The following is a 22,097-nucleotide window of genomic DNA, read 5'->3' as shown; positions in this document are numbered from 1 at the left end:
CTGTTAAACTCTCTACTCCATCTCTGTACTCTGAACTCTGTTCCTCCGAAAGGTTGCGGTTCTGACAACTGGATCTATTGGGGTTTATAAACTAATACAGAGTGTTTGTATTTATGTATTATACAGTTGATGACAGCAGTGGTTAATGATGTCATAGGGCGCAGCCCATGTGACCAGCTCCACTGCATGAGAGACTTTGTATCTAAAATAAAGAAAAGTAGTGTGGCACAGGAAAGTGGAAGTCTGAACAGAAGGATAGTGCCCTGCAGTACAAGTTTGTGAGAGCTCTTGAAGAAAAAAGTTAAAGCGGAGAATGGAAGTAAAAGGTCCAAAAATTGTGTATTGTAACACCATACACCCTGTAGTAAAAACTATGGCCTGAGCCATTGTCACTGTTGTGGAAGGATTATGAAGGAGAAACAGTGGAAAGAAACGGAATAATTGCTTTATGGAGCATACCAAGGCAAACTTACAATAATAAATAGCATATTTTCAAGGAAATTCTGCCAATGCCAAAAGATATTTGACAGACATTGGGGCTTTTGAACCTGCAGCTCAGGTTGAAGTGATTGGCATCGGTGGTGATCATATGGATGCAGTTCAGTTCAACTTGAGTTGGAAGTTGTGCATTCAAGGTCACAGCCTACTATGGTCATATGTGTTATGACTCCTTTAGACTGAGCTCTCTGGCATAACCCATGCACATGAAAGAGCGCGGGTCTTAGTTTGCCACATTATGCACAAGTTGCAAATATACTCTGCATAGCGATCCAAGTGATACATCACTACAGAATCTTGAACTAGGTTGCTAACGTCAGTTGGCTGTCTGTGAAAATAAAAGTTGAATCTTTACTGAATGCTTTGCGGGCCTCATTGAGATATTTCCACTCCTCTGTCACCCACTGTTGCATCAAACACCTTTCCTCCATCAAACATTTCTGCTCCTCTTCGCATTGGTCAAGCTCCAACATGGCTTGAATACCTTTCTGGACGTCATTGTCTATGAGGAAGAGAGGTGCTTCATCCCCCGGTTCATCATTCAGGCCAGTGTCTTGCCAAATATCATCGTCCACATCGGGTTTAAAGAGGCCTTCACAAAAGATAGACTGGGGGGGACTACATTGCGAGGAGCCTTTTTCTGTTGAATAAGCGCCTTCGGTTGATCACAAAGTCGATTATAGGTGCTTGTGAGTTTGACAATGCCAGGCTCTTGTCTTTTCACAGATGCTTTGATTTTTCCGGGAAGCTTGCAGCCTGGTAACACAGTATCACATATTGAACTACCTAAGAAGATAAAATGTGACACTTACAGCTTACTGTCCGTCTATAAGATTTCTCTAACCTCTTCAATTCAAATTTTGGCCCTCACAAACACTCTCTGATGCAGTGTTTTAACGTGAGCACGTTCATGCAAAGCTGTAAATAGGTATTTTTCTTCAAACTTTCTAATTTAGCTCAATCTTCAACTCGTAGTAGTGCCTTCTTTTGAGAGATACTATCCTCTAACTGAGAGCACTTTGCACAATGCTCTGAAATGTTTGTCTCTAGTTCCACAATGTGAATGCCTTGATCACCCAAAAGTTCTGCTTCCAGGTCTTGCAAATCTTGGCGGCGTATATCAAGCATTTTCAGCAAAGATAGGATCAATTGTCTGATTGCCTTGACTAGGAGTGCGACCTAAATATTATAATTTCAGAGGCTAAACAGCCACAAAAAGATCAGGTACATATGTATCGGTGGTTTAGTTTGTGTTAAAATTTGATGGTTCTACTGGTCCCGCAGAATGGCCTTGTCGGTAGATAAGTTTTGAAGAGCCATCTCGGCTGCATTGTTTTTTTGCTGACATTGCAACCATTTCCGAGATAGCCACTGACCAAGTGCAAGCAGCAATTATTTGCTCAGGAACTTGGACAAATAGGCGCTGATGATACTATGGATGAAATCAGTGACACCCTGTGTTGGATGCTATAAGTACACTTACACTAGACACCCTCAATGAGGGTATTAAATTTCAGATGGAGCTCCAGAATCATTCACAGCCTTCACCATCTGTGAGTCCAAACCCTATGCACTTTTGTGGATGATAAATAATCTGACAAGGCCATTGGTGGCCATAAGTGTGGAATACCAATAGAGCAAAAGAGATACATTGAAGGTTGCGTCCCAGAAAATTCCGCTTGATGCAAGATCAATGAAGCTGACACGCAATATCATAAAGTACACCAATCTTCCTGGACTGTGGGAGGTTGTTGAGCAATTTTTTCAGGAGGGCGAGCGCATAATGTTGTTTTTCTCCTGCCAAGGTCATATTTGCGAGCCAAGTACATGATCGTGCCTGCAAAAAAGAGCCCAGTATTTGCAAAAAAAATTTAACTGGCTTTCTCTCGCTTCTCATCAGCAGCAAGAAACGATTCCCTACATCCATCCAGCACCGATTTTGGAACCGCCATGCCTTGCTCATATCCGTCTATTGCAGATGGGCCCGGACAGTGTTCTCTACAAGTTGTCTCTACTTGATAACCTTCTCAGCAATGGGCTACGTAATCCTCCATCTTCGTCACTTCGCCTTGTGACAAGAACAGAGATTCACACATTTTAAAGCTGCCTTGAGTGTGAGTATTGTTTACATTGCGCCCACGTTTCTAAGTAAAGCAAGCATCCAAACACACCATACAGTCAGGGCTCAAAGAAAAATTAGTGTGACAGTAGAGTAAGAGATAAGAGACTTACAATCCCTCACTCGGAGTTGGCCTTGTGCCAAAGCAGAGGGGGCAACGCTGGCGTAAATATTTACTTGGCGCATCTCCACTCGAGGGCTGATTTGTGGCAGCTTGAGCTTCTTTGATTCTCTCTTGGATATATTGTTTACTTGACCTTACAAGTATGGTATACCAGTGCAGGGCATTGCCAAATCAACGCCACAGGCTCCCCTGTCAGGTGATTGCACTCAGTTTCAAATAGAAAATCAAACCCCAATGATCAACATACCTTAGCAGATAGCTGGTACCCTCTTTTTCTTAAAAAGAATTGAGAGTGTTGCTTAGGGCTGTCACATCCGGTGGAGTTTGCGCAAACAACACCCTTACAAACTCGAGTAGTCGAATATCGACGCCAAGTGTGGGAGCCACAGGGGAACAGGGAAATATGCCTCTATGAAGGAGCTGCAATGCAGTAGGTTGGCATTTGCACCACAAAATATTGATGCCTTCTATACCTGGCCACCAGTCAGCAAATGTACAACCGCTTAGACAATAGTTTATTCACTGAAAAATGAAACAGAAGTGACCGTTAGTTTTTTCCTGAGCCCACAAGCACAGCCAGTATTCTCGCTTGGATCATTGAAAGTAGGAGCATTACAAAGACAGCAAGTTTGAGATAGTAGCACTAAATACGGCCTGGTGAGGGAGGGTATAACATTGTCTCTCCACCTTTTCCATTGAGTATTGGACTTCGAGAACTCTCTCACTCGCCATGCCTCAGGATCTGTTGTGACATGCAGAGTGTTGTTCAGTCCATTCTCTGAAACATGGTCGCATCGTGGTGAACCGTGCTGGGCCTCTTGATTTGGTAGGAAGCTATTAGAATGGCTATCTCCCTCGGTAGATAATGTTTGAGTGAAATAATGGCGCCTTGGGAGTGTCACAAGGGGCTTGGGTCCAGGTAAATATATATTCTTAGTGCCTTGACCGCAACACTTGAGAAGGGGCATGTGTGGTTTAATTGAAACTGTTGTCTGGTTGTGGCTGTTCCCCAAAGTATCATGGGCAAGTAAAAAAGAATTGGATTGTTTGGCCTTACGAGTATATGTTCGAGGTCGACAAAAAGACATCAGAAAAAGTCTGGAAAGTTAGTTGCCACTAGTCATTAGTGACTAGTGAAAATCTAATTTTGAAATTATCTCACGGAAATTGTCACGTTTTTGAACATTCAACTTGAAGTCCCATCAGAATCTTCATCCATTTTTTAGCCTACCCACTTAGGCCAATTTCTCGAGCCCAAGTCCATATTTGTGAATAACTTGAAGTACTATACATATATCAATATGTATATTATGAAACCAATTTCTCTCAAGATGTCAATATTGTGGGCTGTACAAAAAAAGTCACACATCAACTTCTGCAACCTACTCATGCGGACAGAGGGAAAAATGCTCGAATCCAGATTGTAATCTGGAAAATGTATAATAGTTTACAATAGTATTAATATGCTATAGGTTATGGACTGTTTGATGCAACTGAACAAATATTTCTCTGTGCTAGCGATGAGGCATTGATGAGGCTTTGTTCAAATTGAATTCATGGAGATTGGTATGGCTAAAGTTTGCCGTGCCATTTCCATGACTCACTGGCACACAGATTCAAGTTGCCATCCAGCTTGTATAGAAAGAGAATCAGAAAACAATGTTTGTAGGACTCTCTTTAATTTCCTGATAGAACTGAGCATCTGTCAGAGGTGTGAAATGAGACCAGTACAATGGCCAAACATAATCTAATCAGACTAGACAGATGTCCGGCGGAATAGACATGTACAGCCTACCACCAAAAGAGTGGTACAGCCCGCTGCAAAGTCTTACATAATAAAATGTGTGTGAAAATGACAACAGCAATGACGTGCTGAGCATACCATCCCTACAAACCACATAAGAAAATAAAGCACCACACCATAGAATATGGTCTCATTGGACTGTTCCACCTATGGCTCATATGGTTGGAGGGTACTATATTATTCAATAGGTGCTGTATATACTTTTTGTAGTTGAAAACATGCAAAGCAACACAGTTGGCATATTACAACTGTCTGGTTCCATATGGAGAGAATACAGTTTGGTCTGTGTCAACCATATGATGAAGGATAGTTGTGGTGGGCCATCTGAAATGGTGGTGGTATGGATGGTATAAATTATGTCTTGTCATATAGTTATTAGGAAACATACAACAAGCATATAATTCAGTATGTGTACACCATATAAGCAAAGATCTTACTGTGGACCATATCAAACATTTGTGGTATGTACTGTATGAACCATCATGGGCCATATGGTTGTGGGATACTGTTTGGAGAATCATTGTTTGGTTCACATCAACCATATGAGCCTGGATGGTGTCATTGGACCATATCAGACATTTGTAGTAAGGATTGTAAGAACCATAATAGACAGCATGGTACATTTGGTTTGTCTGTGGTATCAGGGCATATGATTTGGAGGTACTATTTTTTACATGGTGTAGTATTAATGACTAGTTTTCTTTTTTGGACATCTAAGCTTTTTAGCTATCAGTACCTATCATCTGACAAATTTTGAGTCTGTTCCATATAGATAAGAAGACTTTTGTACACAAAACTGCACGGTCTTGTGACATGTAGCTGACAGATTTACAGATTTTTTTGATTGCACTGTTCCCACACTCGGCTACACTGGAATTTATGTGCCCAGAATACATTGGTGCCATGCACCATGCAGTGTGTGTTTCAGAGCCTCAAGTACTATCAAGCGCTTCCAGGGTACACTGTATACGGCTGGCTTATGGGACACAAGGACATCTACGTCACACAGGTGAGTCTGGCTTTACAAATGACAAGGATTCCGACAACTTCTGAATGGAACAATACTGTATTACACTGAGCAGAGATAGCTCTGTTTACATTATCAGATTAATGATTGAAGTGATCGCCATTGTCAGGGACCTTGAGAGTCAGTGCCTCAAGTAGATCAACCAAGCACTTTATGGGATCACCGTGTATTAGGATTCTGAAAAGCACCATGATGCTGAGGTGAGGTTTGGTTGACCAGCCTGTTTGAAAGGCTTTCAAGTTCTGACCGTAATGTGCATTGTTAGGGTCAGGATAGCATCAAACACCTGAATCAATGGACTGACAAAGAAATCTGGTCCTCACATAGCTGGTCCAGGGAGGTCTCAATTGAGCAGAATTGTCTTGACCTTGACATCACATCCTACATAAGATGGTATGCAGGTTGTGAATTAGCAGCCATCAATTGCATGATTGATTCAATTGACGGAGTGGTTGTGGTCATTGTATAACTTGTGCTGGGAGATCTTAATTCAGCATAATAATTTTTCTCTCAACTAGATGGTGCACATGGCAGTCCACTGGCCATTAATTAGTAATGTATGAATGTTGATCACACTTTTGCCATTTGAGTTGCCTGGAGCAAAGACTGTTTGCCTTGCACAGATGCCGACGTGCATTGCAGTGGTGTTCCGTCCGTTGGGGGGGGCGGGGGGGCACACTATCATTGCTGACCAGTTCTTGTGTTTTAAAGGTAGTAGTGTTACTATATATATGAGCCTATTCTGAAGGTCTTCAACTGTATTATTTCACCTCCACAGTGCACTGGCCACAGCAGCAATTGTTTGTTTCTTCATATGTTGTCCGATCCTTTTAGTTCAGCAAGTAGCAACCAAAAAGACTCAAACTTTGACAACCGCAGTGCCATAGCCGTTGAAGCCAGGGCAAAGCAATGTATAGCTGCTTTGGAAGATGACATTGAGGCATTAAAGTCCCTTAGAGGATAGCCACAAGCAAAACAAAGATTGTATGTTCTATTATTTTTATTACCATGGTACCCATAAGCTTGAACCAATATCAACTTGCTGTTGCACAGGGAGAGTGCTGTGCTGATCAATTGAGCCTGTGCCATTTGCCGCCTTGTTGCTATGTATGACAGCCCTTGTGGAGAGCAATCAATGTCTGATTGCCAAAGCTGAGTCCCAGCTCTCAGGAGAAACTTTAGAACACACCCCAGCGTATGTATTCAATTTTCTTGATTTTGTTCTACTCATGTGGCTTTCTGTATCAGCCAATATCATCTTTATAGGGCCATTCAAAAGCTGACCATTTACCCTCCATTCCTGAAGAAGTGCTTGGTCAAAACAGATCCTCAAGATCTCCAGACTTTGTATGCTCTGTGAAGTGGCTATTGTTACTCAACTCACCTTGGTCTAGCTATGTAAGGGCACAGATGCTGCTCACAGTGACAATGCCAGCAGCCTCAAACGTGAAAATGTGTACTGGCTTACAGCTGCTTACCACCCACTAAATCTTCCTCTCAGTAATTAATACAAAAGATGATCATGGCTTTGAACATCATGTCACTGATGGGCTCTTATGTTCAATAGATTATGTATGACTGGGACAATGAGATGTAAGTAAGATTCTCCTTATAAACAATATTATAGCAATCTGTAACTTACTTGGACTGAGTTAGTGTCATGAAAAATATAAGAGAAAACCATCCAGATTATCTTGTGACAACATTTTCTTGGCCATCATTCCTCTATGACACAAGGAATGGTTTCCAGTACGATGCGGGCAATGTAGAAGTGGGCCTAACTTGCTCTGCTTTACTCATCAAGGTATTTACATAATGAATCAATCTTCTCCATAAAATAATACTACCTTGCAACAGGCTTTCAAATTTATCTTTACGTCCCCATCTTCAGTCCACAAAATCAAAACCTGTGAACCCCCCTGGTCATAAATGCAAAACTCAAGGAGACAGGTCCACAAAAAGTCATGTAGCAAACTTACTCAAGATGAAGTCTGTTAAACCACGTGCTATTGCATACACAGTGGTTCAGGTTAGAGACCCGCCTGTTTCTTCAAATCAAGTTCATGCTTCTGTTTTTTTAGCTTCGGTATGCTTTATCTCACCTAAATACCAGGCGTACTATTGATGGGGACTTTGACTACAAAGATTGATATAGCAACATTGTGAAATTTTTTGAAGCCCCACCTGGACCAGTAAATCAAGCTAAGGTCAATGAAATGCTTTTGTGGTGGAATCAGTGAGTAATGTGGGTATTGTCTATCAAACATGAGTTATTTACCACTTAACAGGCGAGTATTTGGGCATGACCGTAAAATTGCTGCTCCTGCAGAGTTACACAAGAATATGTCAGTCTCCCGTTTAGCCAAGCAGTATTTGGCACAAGAGCAAATGGGTGATCAGTATCGGCAACAGTCATTTACAGAGATTTAATGAGAAGCTAGTTAGTTGTAATCTACTATTTCTTGTGCCACCAAGTGCTATGAATAAATAACATATGTCTGAATCCCATGCAATTGAAAATTAATATAGAAGATAATCTTGGCCAGCATATTTTTGTACAACATTAGTAGCAATATAAACCCCACTGCTATTAAATATAAGATAATGACAAGATTACGAGTCATAGCAATAGGCAGCCAAGTTTCTGAGAACTTGCTGATGGTTGGCAGCTTTGGAACCCTATGTATGACCTTATAGTAAAGCAGAATATCTATACCGGAAAATATTTGTATCAAGAAAATGTGTAGGATTGCGGAGACCAAGCTAATTCAGGAGCCTTGAAATTATTGTCACAATATGTGTCTATAGCTTGTAAATACCTGTATGATAGAATATAGTTTACATTAGTATAGGAAAAGCAGCTATGTTTGCAGTAGTAGATACTGAATAGGATATATGCTTCTGCTTTAGAGCTCATTGTAGTGGAAGCGATTAATCTCTGAGGGATACAACCTGACACTAGATGTTTGTCATTTTACATGCCAGTCTAAGGTGGATTTTGGCCTGCATATAAATTATAAATTACATCATTTATTGCATGATAAGGTTCTTCAAAATATAGTCAATAATTCCCTTGCAGACAGCTTCCTTCTCTAGCAATCTTTGTGTGAGGCCGAAAGAGTGGCACATAGAAGCATAAACATGCCCATTGGACCACAGTTTAACAATCATTACATAGATTGTGTATGGACCTAAATTCCTTTTTTCTCCCTCCCAAATGGAACAATTGTGGTGACCTTGTATAATGTGTTACAGTTGCTTACAATATTTGTACTTTACAACCAGTTTCCACAGAAAATACTGTAAATGGCAACTGTTGTCCCTTTATATGATTATATGTTCAATTAGAGTAGTCTATGTAATTATTATTGATGTTATGGTTATTGCTTATATTATAACTTGGTTACATGCCAATTTCATCATTTTTTAACTCATTGATAAAAGTGGTTGATTCCCTTATGGTGGTCTATCAGCATACAGATACTTGCATTGGATGCTAGCATTCAGGAAATTGATGAAGTGATCACATATTTTCTTAGTCTCGAACACAGAGCTAGCACTCCGCACTAGCGTCTGGAAACATTTGATACAGGCTGAGTGCATCAAGTTACACTTGTTAGCCAGGCACCCTTGTAACATAATAATAATAGAACTATTATCTTATCTCTTGCCATGATTGACTGTGAGATTGATCATACTGCCAGTTTAACAACAAAGTCAATCCATTTGCACCTTTAGCACAGAGTAGGAAACATGTATTTTCCAATCCTACTAACACAAAATCTGGCAGTGACTCTGAGGACCCTCCCCAGCTCCCAATTCAAGTGCAATATACTGCATCCCTCAAGATTCAGCTCCACAACAGTCCTGTCCTTAAAATCTGAGCCATTCTCAAATACATGTCATCTCTCAGCCTCAACCTCCCTTTGTTCCTTGATTATGTGAGCTGGGGAGATCATGAGTGTACCACTAATCCCAAAATTTGCTATGAAAGGACAAACCTCATGGTCAGCAAGGAATTACCTGAGATTCTCAAACATTGGTCCAAGCCACTGTACGCACAAGTAACCCACAATGCATGGGCAAGTAGAGCCAAGGTAGTCCTCGAGAAGTTTTCATTTGGTTGCATAGGAGAGCCTCTTCTTTGGAAACCTTGTCCTCAAGCTTCAAACACCCAGGTTTGATGATGGAAATACTATGGGCACTTCTACAGCATTGAACAAGGACCAAGTTACAGGAAAAAAGGAATACAAAGCAGAGCTCTGACCTTGTTGAGTAACAGAACTGTACTTTTCTCATGTTTACCCATAATATGCATGTTATGATTTCCATAATCTTTCAAATCATGTTCTCTCATTCACACCACCATAAACAATGGCCCAAGCTGATCATCATATTCCTTCACTCACAAGGGATATCTGCCAAAAGCCTCAATCTCCTTTGCACTCTGTATATAACCATTAGTCACTAGTGGACCACCCGCACATTCAAAGCTATTTGTACAAACCAGATGGCAAAAGTATGCAAGCAAATCCAGCAAATGCCATTTGTCCTATCACATGACAACCTTAACATCCTCTTCTGAGTATATTCACAGTGAGTGGATAATCACAGTCATTTTAACAGTGGTATGGCTGCCACAGTTTTCTTCCTGCCCAATGCGCCACCCATCAAGCCTCTGTGCAACCGTAGTTTTCAAGAATACCAGACCAATGGACACAAGATACTTCTCATGTTAAATTGTAAATGACTACTGGAAAATTAGGCTGCACTCTCCCACCATCAGCGTGATTTATCCCAAGTGCTATTGTTCCTTACACAGGCACCTGAACTTTCCTTTGCAACATACAAAGAACGAGCTTTGCTTGTCTTTACATCAACCCCACCTGTCTATATGCTTCCCTCTGGTGAAGCCTACATCACAAAATAGTATATGCTAGGTACTGTCCACATAGAAGAAACAAGGTACAAAGGCAACAACAAAATATTAACCAAGTGGTTCAAGCAACTTGGCTTTGACTCTTAAGACCAGCAACAGATGACTGAACTTCACCATGTTATTCCTTGGATTCGCGACCAGTTGACTGTTGAATGTCTGCATGGTTTATACCACTTCCGTGCTCAAGACTATAATTCATTTGACCAGATGGATTGGACGATCCCCATCTTCAGCTAGTTCTACTTACAAATGATGTTTGCAAATTTGATCCATCAACAATATCTAGGTACTAGTGCAGGGTGTGGACTCATGCATGCTTTCATGCTGCTTGAGAGGAAAGGAATTAGATATGTGCAGACCAAAGGACCCTTCCACCAAAACCTTCACCAAGCTATTTGTCACATTGCCAAAGCACAATTGTGTACATGCTGGCTGGAGGCAAGTAATATAATCAAGCTCACAGATATTTGTACAAAATCTGCCTCCAAATTACAAGATTTAGCATAAATCATTCTCATTCTGGCCAAGATGTCCTCTAGTAACACATTGGAAGACATACTCCTTTAACCACCCAAAAAGCAAGACCAAGTTTGTTGTCAGGCTATCCTTTGAAATTGTGATGCAAGGAGCATAATATTAAGGAAAGCAAGGTGAGCCATTAAAATTCACGTGTTAGATCTCTCACTAAACAATGACACAGATTAGTTTTGCTGTGCATGGTGTGCATACTACACGGACCTCATAAGATAAAGTGCTCCTGCACTGCCAACTCTCAGATCTTGAGCAGCAACTGCAGTAGCTAGTATATTTAGTTGTTAATGACTTTACCCTGCTATTAGCTTATTTCATACATAATATTTATAATATCTAGGCAACATCCATCTTGAAGAACCATTATCAATATTTACTAGTACTCATTCTACTTATAGATTATATAATTTATTTAGTAAGAGAAAACATACATTGGCCAAGGCTTGAACTGGGACTCCAGTATTCAAGGTCTGGTACTTTACAAACTGAACTACCATGGTGTACTTGGAAACATACTAATTGGCTGTGTGCTCTAAAGGTCTGAATCACTACACATAGGTGTAGATCTCTTTATGTGTTGTGACATCCTACTATTATTACTACCAAGAGAAGATTTGAGTTTGGAAATTTCCAAGTCACATCTCAACAAGGAAATCAGCAGGGTTGTCAGACAATTATTTACCCTTGTAAAACAATTCTCTTAAGAAAGTATTCTATAACTGCATCAAAAGTTACTTAATTCTCTATTAGCTTTAAAATATGCAAAAGCTTATTTCATTGTGTGTTTTGCTATGCTGTACCACTGCATAGTTCCCATTTTGGCTAGGTACATATTTCTATCATTTTCCACACTCAAATCTCTCTTGTATTACTTATTATTATCTAATTCACTTCTCAATTATTTGTCCTCACAATCTATATAGTCCATACAGTCTGTATTTAGTCTGCACCATCTACTTTCAGTCCACCCAGTCCATATAGTGCACACCTGTGGGAATTATTATGTAACCTGCAAATTAAATAGTTGGCATTTGTGGCTTTATCCCATTAGACCCTTGGCACCAGGTGAAATGTGATATTTGAAGGGACCATCCCTATATGTATAAGGATGGGACCTGTGATAATAAATGGGACTATCCCATATCAAATAGGTCTAGTCCCTAATAGCTATAGATAGACCATGAAAAGGGGGATCTTAGCCCCAACCTTTTGGTGAGGATGATCAAGCTAAGAGCCTGAAGTGGGCTATCAGGGGGTGGTCTGCTTGTTAAGCTGTCAACCCTTCTCCAGACTGGCGGAGGCAAGTGCCTGGCCTGGTCAGAGGAAAGAGAAAGAGAAGTTTTTGTATGTAAAATCTAATCAACAGTAGTTCCACACCAACTACTGAACTATAGTACTCCCCTTAACACTGGGGGCCTTGTAATGTTTGATTCTCTCTAGTACCTTATCCTGAGGAGCTCACCTGCAGGATTGGGGCACACACTTGGTTTCCGCTGGCTAGAAAATGCTCAACACCTGACTGGCACCCAAGTCTCAATGTTCAAAAGAAGTCCACTTAACCCTGTGGTCCAGGTTTGCACAAAGTGTGAGAGAGTAGAAGAGCGAGTCCTAATATAGCAACCAAAGTTTTGATACTCTGGCACACAACTTCAGACAAGCAAGTGTGAGGGAATTAGGAGTGGATAAACCCCTTAATGGTAGGACTGAGTTAGTTGTGGGTATACAATAGGAGGACTAGCTAAAGAGTCTTTTAGATCTATTGAGGTATTTATACTACTACAGGTTATTTGTATATATTGTACTATACAGTTGATAGAAATGGTGGCTGATAATATCATAGGTCGCAGCCCGTGGACTAGCTCCACTGCGTGAGAGACTTTGTATTCAAAAATAAAGAGAAGCAGCGCAGCACAAGACAGTAAAAGTGGAGTCTGAACAAAAGGAAAGTGCCATATGGCATCAGTGTGTGAAGACTGAAAAAAAAAGTTAGTAAGTCCAAAAATTGTGTATCGAAACATATAGTACTATTGCAATTCAATCTAAAGGGTCAATCCACCACTTACACTGTCTGCCCCTCATGTAACTATGCCTACAAAGGTGCTAGATTGCCTGGGTCTTGTATAGACCAGTACCCTAAAAAGTGTACAAACAGACCAAAACCTGATTTGGGCATCTGTGACACTCTCCTTCTTGAGGCAAATGAGCCCTTCAAATTTTTTGTATATCATCATTTCTTCAACTACTTGAGTGATTCGTTATCTCAAGAAGACCTAGAGAAACAAATAGATACATCATATGATGAACTCAATATCTTACATGCTGACTTCATTCGGACCTTTGAAGGGCTGGAGCCTGGTGTACTTTTCATTGATAAAGGAGATGAAGGCTGCTATCTATACTCAATCAATGTAGGCTTCTTCAACAACAAAGGGCTCAATATCCGTGAACCCTCTACATCTTTTGTAATAATATCCTGCACCTGTCAAGTCTTCCAGCTGACATTCAATATAAGCCTGAATACATGTATCTTGCAGGTATTATACCTGGGCCACACAAACCTCCCCTCAAGCAACTTAATCACTCTCTCCAACTTTTAATAGATGATATGGTCATTTGCCAGGATTGAGGTGTTTGTTTTTCCCACATGGCAACATGACCACATGGTAAGACAACATGTAGCGCTGTTTTCAACACTTTCTGTGATCTTCCTGCCACAAAACATCCCACCTCAGAGGGACCACCAGTCACCACTTCTGTACCACATGCCATTTCTTCCATAAGTCTACACTCTAAAGGACTGATTTGAGCAACCCTGACTGGTGCCCACACAGCTTCCTCATTGGGATCCTACTTGTTAACTAATTGCTGACCCAATGCATTTGCATTGTCTGCTTAAGGACTGGCTCAGCTACACTTTCATGAAGCGCTTTTCCTCACAAAAAAATCTGCCCTCACACCTTCCAAGATTATGCCTGCTTTCAAGCATGATTTCACTCAAGTAGACCCCAAAATCCAAGTCAGCTGTGCAGGGGAGAAGTCAAACAAGTCAAAGATATACACAGGCTTCTGTGCCAACCAGTGAAAGATGAAGCACCAGCTAATAAAAAAAGTCAATGGATAGTTTATAAAGCCACCTGATGGCTAAATACTTGAGTGCATTGGCCTTTGTAGGGAACAGCCTTTAGCTGGTGCCAGTCATCAAAACCAGCACAATAAAGAAGATCAATTAGGCGAAATACCTTGTGTCCTGGGTAAGCTAGATCTCTGCTGACATATTTAACCAATGCTAACCACTTTATTCAGTGGACCCAAAGACCAAGGGTATCCAGTGAGCCATCATGGATTGTCTCTGTGTCGGTGATCCCACTGCTGGCTCTCTGAAATCGGACAAATGGTGTACCATGATAACAATATACATGCCAATCACTCTTGTTAGTCCTTGGGGGGAACAATCTTTGTGCAATGTCTCCCATCATTTTGTTGTGTATTGGATGATACAATGCACTTACTATGTGCAATTTTTCTAGCCTGCACAAGGACAAATTAGTTGTTTTTGTTACCTCAAAAATGTTGGCTGAAATAAGTATTTTGTGTTGTGCCGTGCCATGTATATAAAATGTCTAATATTGGAATAACAAAATGCTGGATAAAATCATTATCATACTCATTTATTTTCATATTTTGTGACATTTATAATTTAACCCATGATTGAAACTCATAACAAAATAAGTAGACTTGTGACCAGTACCAAAAGCAAACTCGGATTCAATAATCAATTAATTAGAAAATTTGTGAGCTTGCAAACGGACTGGTAAATATGGACTGTAACATGGCAGGTCATGCATTTGTGACACGGGACTTGACCAAATTTCAATGTTGTTAGCTTATAGGTTGTGGTCACTCAGTAGAACTCGATTGAAGTAGTAAAATGCATCTGGTTACATCGTTTTAAGCCCTCCGCACTGTCATAACTGAGAAAACCATCAGAATTTGTCTGATTGCAACCTGTTTGCATGTCCCTTCACTACCGGCATGTCCTACAACATAGATGTAATTCTTCCCCTCTGATCTGCCTGTGTTTACAAGATGCAAAATTGGGGGACACAGAGCCACTGGTGCAGCAAATAGTGTAGATTTTGTACAAAAGGGAGCCACAGGTCACTGTTGTTGTTGTAGCTGATACTTAATAAATGTTTTGTGATTTTCCTATCTGTCAGTTGTTCAAGACCCATTGTCACTACATAGTCCATTGCATACTACAACTGTAACATATGCTACTTTCATTGTGATTATTAGGTTCTGCTAAGTCCTGACTCACATTTGGTGGGATGTCACGTGTCCTGCCAAAATGAGGTCCGTGTGTACCAGCCAGTTCTGACTTTTGTGTCAGAACCGGTTGGTTACAAGCCTACAAAATAAGTAGTGCATTTCAAAGGGCATCCAAAAAGGGAACACCTGACCCCGACTTGATTTTGCTAAATTCACCATGTTTTGTAAAGCTTATAGCTCACTCATTCAAAGGCCAATCAAGCTTGAAAAATTACCACATATATATTGTAACTAAGCCTATCAGTGTAGATGAGATGTTTGGCATTCAAATGGTTCTCCAGTTGTCATGTTTGAGCAATGTGTTCAGGAGATATGAATCAAATGGAAAAAAATCAAGTCGGGGTCAGACATTCCCTGTTTGGTAGCCCCTTGATGCATTTGATGTATTTTCATAGCTGAGATTTGCAATTTAAAGTAGTTAAAATGTTGACCTAAATAACAATTTTTGCAAAGCATTTTAACAAACATTTCGGAACATATGCTGCATGTAAGCGAAGTTCTTAGTTGTGCACAATTGTCTTGTATTGAATTTCAAAGGGTTGCAAAGATGCACAAAGTTGTAGGTAGCCACATTGTGGTTAATCAGCACTATTGGTCACTGATGATTTTCCTCCTCCATGTCAAATACTTCCATAATTAGTCCTTTGCCATCCAGGACACACACTACTCTTCTTCCAAGCCTCCCGTTTACGGCCAAAGAAACTGGTCCACGAGATACTAACTGACGGTGACTTCTGATTGGCATGGGTAAAGACGAAAGCTAGTTTGGGCATGATAAGTCAATTCAGTCTCACAAAAACTCGAGTATGATACAAACATTGCCCTCGCGCCACCTTTGCAGCACATGTGTTACTAAATCGTTTCGAGAAGTTGTATTTGCAACCGTGATAAACTCTAGAGCTCTAAATCCTAAATTATGGTATTGAACCATACCGACAAATGTTGAACCTACTAAAAGTGAGGCTAGGATAGTGCGAAGGATATGATATTCCGCACCTCGACTTTCCCGGGTCTGATAAGCGAGAACAAGGCATTCATCATCGAAAAATTCGACATCCAACAAGTTAAAATTTGAGTGCAACTGACAACTACCTTCGATTGTATAGCAGTTTAGGAGAGCAACCTCCACAAAAATAGGAGTGTCGTTGTTATCTTTAACGTATGGCATTCTGATCAGACACACTGTCTCAAAAAAAAACTGTTAGAGCAGAAGTCAGTAAAGCTGGAAAAGTGACTGACAGAAAGAATCAACGTCCAAAACAACGTGAATAGCGAGATACTGAGAGAAGTTCCCTGACTACACCAAAATAGTAGATTTGTCTCATGTACATAATTTCACAATGCTCACCATGGTGCCATGGTCATGCTCAGCCACATACTGGCGAATGAGAGTGGAATCAGTAGTAGAAGTAGCGTGCCTCTCTTCCTGTTGGCCCTTCGGCTTAGCTTGCGACACAATAGCTGATCGACCGATAGCAGTGGATGCTCGGCTAAATATCCTTTGCGACTGGACTACCAATCCGTGGAGCAAGTGATTAAGATTTCTGTCAAGCGGCAGTCGCCTTGTCTGTGTTTATCAAGAAAGCGGATTGAAAGGGCATCCGACAAACATAGAGAAGGGAAGAAACAAACCCCCTGTTTTGAAATGCTGACAGTGCCTTGGAGAACGCGTTGTGTTTTAACAAGTGAAGAACTCAATCGAGAAACATCTCCAAAGTCTTGTAAAATGGAGTTGGAAAGTGGGCCCGTAAACCACTCATCGAGCTCACTGTGTGATAAGGCGGACATTAAGTAATTGTTAACCTCAACTGTGTCAAAGTCTGGGACACGTGGATGATGAGAGGGGATGTTGACGGAAGCCTCTAAATGTCATTGTGCTTAAAAGGGTATAGCTGTGGCGAGAAATGACGGACCGTAACGTAGAAATGATAAGAATTGCTTGAACTGATAAAGTTCTCGATGCGCAATAGCAGCCAACCACTTCACGAGCAAAACGATCTGCTTGATTAGATTCAGACAACCGCTAACCTCATCAGTATCCAAATCAAAAATAGCATATTGAGGTCTGCATACTGGGATAAGTGATTACTGAGAAAGAAAGCTAAATTCTCACAGTTGCGAATATCCTCTAACATCCTCCAACAGAATGTATGCACGCTGGAGAGCAGGCATAATAATTTTGACCGAATATTCATGTATTTTCATTAGGGAGTCAGCCACGCTTGATTCCCACTTCTGAATTCCCTGGCAATATAACCACATGAGAGTATACCCTAAGGAGGGCAAAAATAACTACCCTTTCACCGAGCTGCTCGGCGCTTGCCAAGAAAGCTCCTAAGTCATCCGAACTGTTGCCCGTTAAAAGAAGACATGTCAATTCAGGAATAACACTGTGACATTCTTCGCTCAATCAGTCGCATTACTTTCAGCAAGTCAAGCAGGGACAGCAAGTCTGTCACTTACCTCCAAATGAGTGTTTGAAATGGATTTCAAGAGAACGGACCCAACTTCCTCCTATTTCACGTGCGCCTCTCGCTGTTTGAGTGCCAAACCAGAATGTCTGCATGTCCTGCACCGCTCGTGTAGTGTACCACGTTAACCCACGCATTGCTGACGACAGCTTGGCGAATTCATATATTTTGCCAGTGGCGTGGACTGGTAATTCGATGGCCACTGGTCGGATTTTCGTTGATAATGATTGTTTGACGGAAGTAGAAGGTAGACGAACGTAAACGGAAACCTAGCGTGTTTGAGCAACTGTGATACCGACAGGCCTGGACCTAAATAAACACTTCCGAGGGAGTAGCTCCCACCAAAAAACACGTGTATGTAGCCTGCACTGTCTGCAATTAAAAGCGTATTAGAGTGAATCCCGTCGTGTAATTGGTCTATCTGGTCCATCGTTGTCTGCGAAAGACGTTGGAAAAGGGCTGGCCATGCGTTGAAGGTGTCGCAAGGCGAACAGTGTGGTTCGTGAGATATTTGAAAGTCACAAAAAGCCAAGAAATCATCCACGCTGAAATATATCAGTCTGAGATATACAAGTTCCATGGGCTTCATACATCAGCTGTGTACCATTTCCTCGAGTATTGTCCAGTAGAGATAGAAATCGCGAAACTGAGAAATGAGATCCTGTCTGCAGCATGAAAGTGAGTTATGTTTCAAGTTTCAGGGTATGCTTCACTAACGATGATATCATATCTCCGTAAAATATCAGGAATGGAGCTTGAGCTATATTCATGCTGGTCACGGAACCACCAGATGCCGGTGATATGAGTAGAGATGTCTGGTAAGTCTGAAACTGATGGAAGAGACAGGATCTGCTGTAGGCCACCATCGTGAAGAGAATGCAGCGTGAGACGCGGCGGATGGTGAGCAACAGCAATGGTCTGACCTAATCAGGTAACGTCAAGGCAGTTCGACGAACAAATGAAATAGGATCCGTACCATCAGGACTCCATGTGAGTCCCATGATTGACTCACTACTGCCTTTGTCTTTGATAACTTCTATCTCCCATTTTTTAGTTCCTTGCATCTTCCATAAGCTCATTGTATGTGTTCCTCCAATGCGAGCAAGAAGGACAACGAGATCTTTATCAGGACAACATGCGGAAGAAAACAGGCGACAAGCATACGGTAGCTGAAGAACTGCTAGAGGGGACATATTCTCCATAACGAGAGGTACGCGAGTACTAGTATGAAGTTCTTGACTTGCAAAAGTGCATCAATAGGCTCCTCCACAGCCACACTAGTAATGTTTCGAGAGAGGAGGATGAGTCACCTGTGGTTCCCACGCAATCATCATCCCCGACTCTTCCGAACTTGAGAGGTCAGACAGAAAGTGCAGCTCTCTATATCGCGATATGCACGGTAACTTGCGGTTATAAACTATACAGCTCCATGATCTACTACTTAACCAGTTTCATTTTTTTTCCCTTTGATTGCTTTTATCAGTCTGGTTAAATTTGAAATGGTGGCAAATAATTAAGTGTTGGTTGCTTTGAGCTGTATTCTGTTTTAATCTGTGTTTTAACATGGTCCATTTGATCTGATTTAATGTTTATCAATAAGTGCACTTGCAATTCCTGTTGCCTTGTGTTGGACAGTGATTGGCAGAAAGTGAATGACAGTGCTACTGGGGAATATCTCAACAACACTAAAAGCTAACAAGCCAGCACCTGACAAGTCTCCGAGCAAGAGGAGTAGCCCTGGCTTGGATATACTCTCTGATGACAAGTGGCTTGTGTGGTTTTGGTTTTGGGCAATGTTTCACTTCAGTCACCCTCCAAATGGGGGCATTTAGGTTGAACATTGTGTGTAAAACTATCAACCTAAATGCCTATTTTTTTTGGGTAAATCCCAGGACTTGGGATAGTCCCCAGGCAATTTACATCTAGGCAAATCCCATCCCTACGGGATAATGCCAAAGAAATATCACATGTCACAAAGTGTCAGGGGGGCTTGGACTGGTATTTCTAGACAGCATTCAAACAATATAAATGATAACTACAAATAAAAATATAGTTAAGATTGCTTGGAAGCATTGAATGCATTATTTTTAACCATCATTAGAATAGGTTGACATTTGCAAAATGATAGTATTTATGATCTAAATTCATATTACATATGTATCACCATAATACTACACCATTCATGTCCTTAGCATACTGCATTGGAATCATTTAATGGAGTAAAGGAATTTTGATTGAATTCTGTCAACTGTAAGGGTGCAAACATAAAATTTCCAGCTGGTTATCCTACACATATTGCATGGTGAATGTACTAATAGCAGAACAACCACCCTATATATATTATATAGTCAATGGCTTGTGGGCCTTAAGGCTTTGTGTATCCATGTCCACTACTTATTGTAAAGCTTTACTAGTATTGAAGTACAGTGTTTATAATAGACCAAAATTTCAGGTGCACAAACCAAAAACAAAAGATATTAGAGAAATGCAAATACTTTAAAAGTTTAGACGCAATATATGCACTTAGCATTATAACATATCACACTCAAATTCACATACATTTAAGGTCAGAATGGTACAGTATTTATTACCTTCCAGTTGTTCATTGTTCAAACAATATTCAGATTTCTCCACGTACCTATTTCCTCACTATAAGCCATACTACTACTTGTCATTGTTTAGCACTCAAATATGCAATACCATAACTAACTTCAGAATGATAGACCTAAGCAATTAGTTAGTATATGGAGCAGAACTACAAGCAAGCTTTAAAAGTAATAGGTCCAAATTTTAGGAAGACTCATATCTTCTGTTTCTTGGTTGAAGGTGACACCAGGCTCTGCTCCATCTAAAGGCAGAAGACCAAGTTCTCCTGGATATCTATACTCCACTGAAGTCTACTCTGTACACTAAGGTCATTGCTTGGCTCTCTCATTCTGATGTCAGCTATGATTGCAACACCTCTAGTATGCTGTACACTTAATGTACCTGCACAGTCATACACTACAGATCTAATCTATAACAATCTATAACTGCTTCATACATTGGCAATCATGCTCATCCATTTTTGTCATAGAAGTCAAGCAATCAGAGTGCTTCACACCAATATTTTCTTTTATTATTAATGGTTTTATTTTATAATGAGATGAATTTTCTTCTGTGTCAAAGCTTAACATGCTCACCTAGCAAAAATTTTAACAACTCTGTGTGCCCAGTTTGTGGTGTTCCTGTTGCAGTGTAAGGTTATTTTTTTATGTGGTAACTTGTTAGTGTAAGGATACAAAGTTTCCACATGCTGCACTATTTTTTTGAAGATTAATATGTTAGAGGATGCACTTTGGATTCAGCATATCTGTCAATTGTTTGTTGATATATGGTTACACTCATTGACATTAGCAGTCCAGACATTCTACTTAGCACATATTTTCTCAGAGCATATACCCAACTGTGGTTTAAGTCCGTGTACAGCTTAGCAAACGGATACACTTGGATTCAGTTGACAATACTATGACGGTACAAAACAGTGTCCTAGTGAAACAGAAAAGAAGGCAATGAGACATACTTCATACAAACATGCTAATACAACGACAAGTTTTATGCTGGAGACATTAGCTTCAGCATGATCCTGAAACAACAATACTTTACCTTGTCATTCAGTATCCTGTTGCAAGAGTCCGCCTCCATAATTCTGGGTTTCTTTGTGGTGGATTGCACTATTTCTCCCTGCTCAACCGACTTTGCAACATCTGATGGTGCTTGTTCTTTTTTGCATTTGGCATATTTCCGATCAAACCAGTTGATGTATCAAAAGTAGGTTGTATGGTACACGGCATCTGATATATGATTCATCACCACATCCCACTCAAGCTTGAACTCAGGCTTCAAAGAACGGACATGTCCGAGGTGCAACTGATCAGCATTGAGATGCTCAAGGGGTGTTTGATGGTGTTGATTGTGCTTCTGGATATTCAGCTTTGCGTGATAGCTGAAGGTGCTTTGATGAGATCCCATAAGGAGTCTGGCTTCTCTTCTCATCTGTCCATCTGGTATTGGAATGTACAGTAATGAGGTAGGCAGAGTGGTAAGGAGAAAGCTTCATGTCTAAGCTTGCCAATATGCTCATGACAGTGATGGTAGGGAACAAAGGGTCTCTCTCACAGGTTCCACCGGCACCCACCATTCCAACTAACAAGTGCTGATTACACTATGAATCAAATTTGCAATGCAGTTGGAGAGTAGGTCCCCTTTTTTCCCA

General features: G+C 40.7%; 2 protein-coding genes across 2 annotated transcripts; one reads left to right on the top strand and one right to left on the bottom strand.

Annotated features, from left to right (window-relative positions):
• Positions 1–5,027: 5,027 nt before the first annotated feature.
• SERLADRAFT_404494 (uncharacterized protein) lies at positions 5,028–8,002 on the top strand (the record flags this gene model as incomplete). The annotated part of the gene is made up of 12 exons (XM_007312042.1): positions 5,028–5,171; positions 5,462–5,554; positions 5,746–5,772; positions 5,838–5,965; positions 6,407–6,483; positions 6,689–6,767; positions 6,839–6,919; positions 7,140–7,165; positions 7,261–7,376; positions 7,654–7,658; positions 7,728–7,808; positions 7,861–8,002. The coding sequence occupies 12 exons, from the start codon at positions 5,028–5,030 to the stop codon at positions 8,000–8,002; spliced, it is 999 nt and encodes a 332-aa protein (XP_007312104.1).
• Positions 8,003–15,850: 7,848 nt separating this feature from the next.
• SERLADRAFT_454537 (uncharacterized protein) lies at positions 15,851–19,057 on the bottom strand (the record flags this gene model as incomplete). The annotated part of the gene is made up of 13 exons (XM_007312041.1): positions 15,851–16,131; positions 16,189–16,319; positions 16,368–16,553; positions 16,611–16,668; positions 16,720–16,938; positions 17,004–17,233; positions 17,285–17,436; positions 17,485–17,615; positions 17,668–17,771; positions 17,835–18,387; positions 18,434–18,507; positions 18,560–18,765; positions 18,819–19,057. The coding sequence occupies 10 exons, from the start codon at positions 17,977–17,979 to the stop codon at positions 15,967–15,969; spliced, it is 1,521 nt and encodes a 506-aa protein (XP_007312103.1).
• Between the last annotated feature and the right edge of the window lie 3,040 nt (positions 19,058–22,097).

This window comes from Serpula lacrymans (genome assembly GCF_000218685.1).
Source record: "Serpula lacrymans var. lacrymans S7.9 unplaced genomic scaffold SERLAscaffold_1, whole genome shotgun sequence".
Taxonomy (NCBI): domain Eukaryota; kingdom Fungi; phylum Basidiomycota; class Agaricomycetes; order Boletales; family Serpulaceae; genus Serpula; species Serpula lacrymans.
This window is presented reverse-complemented; position numbering and strand designations above follow the sequence as displayed.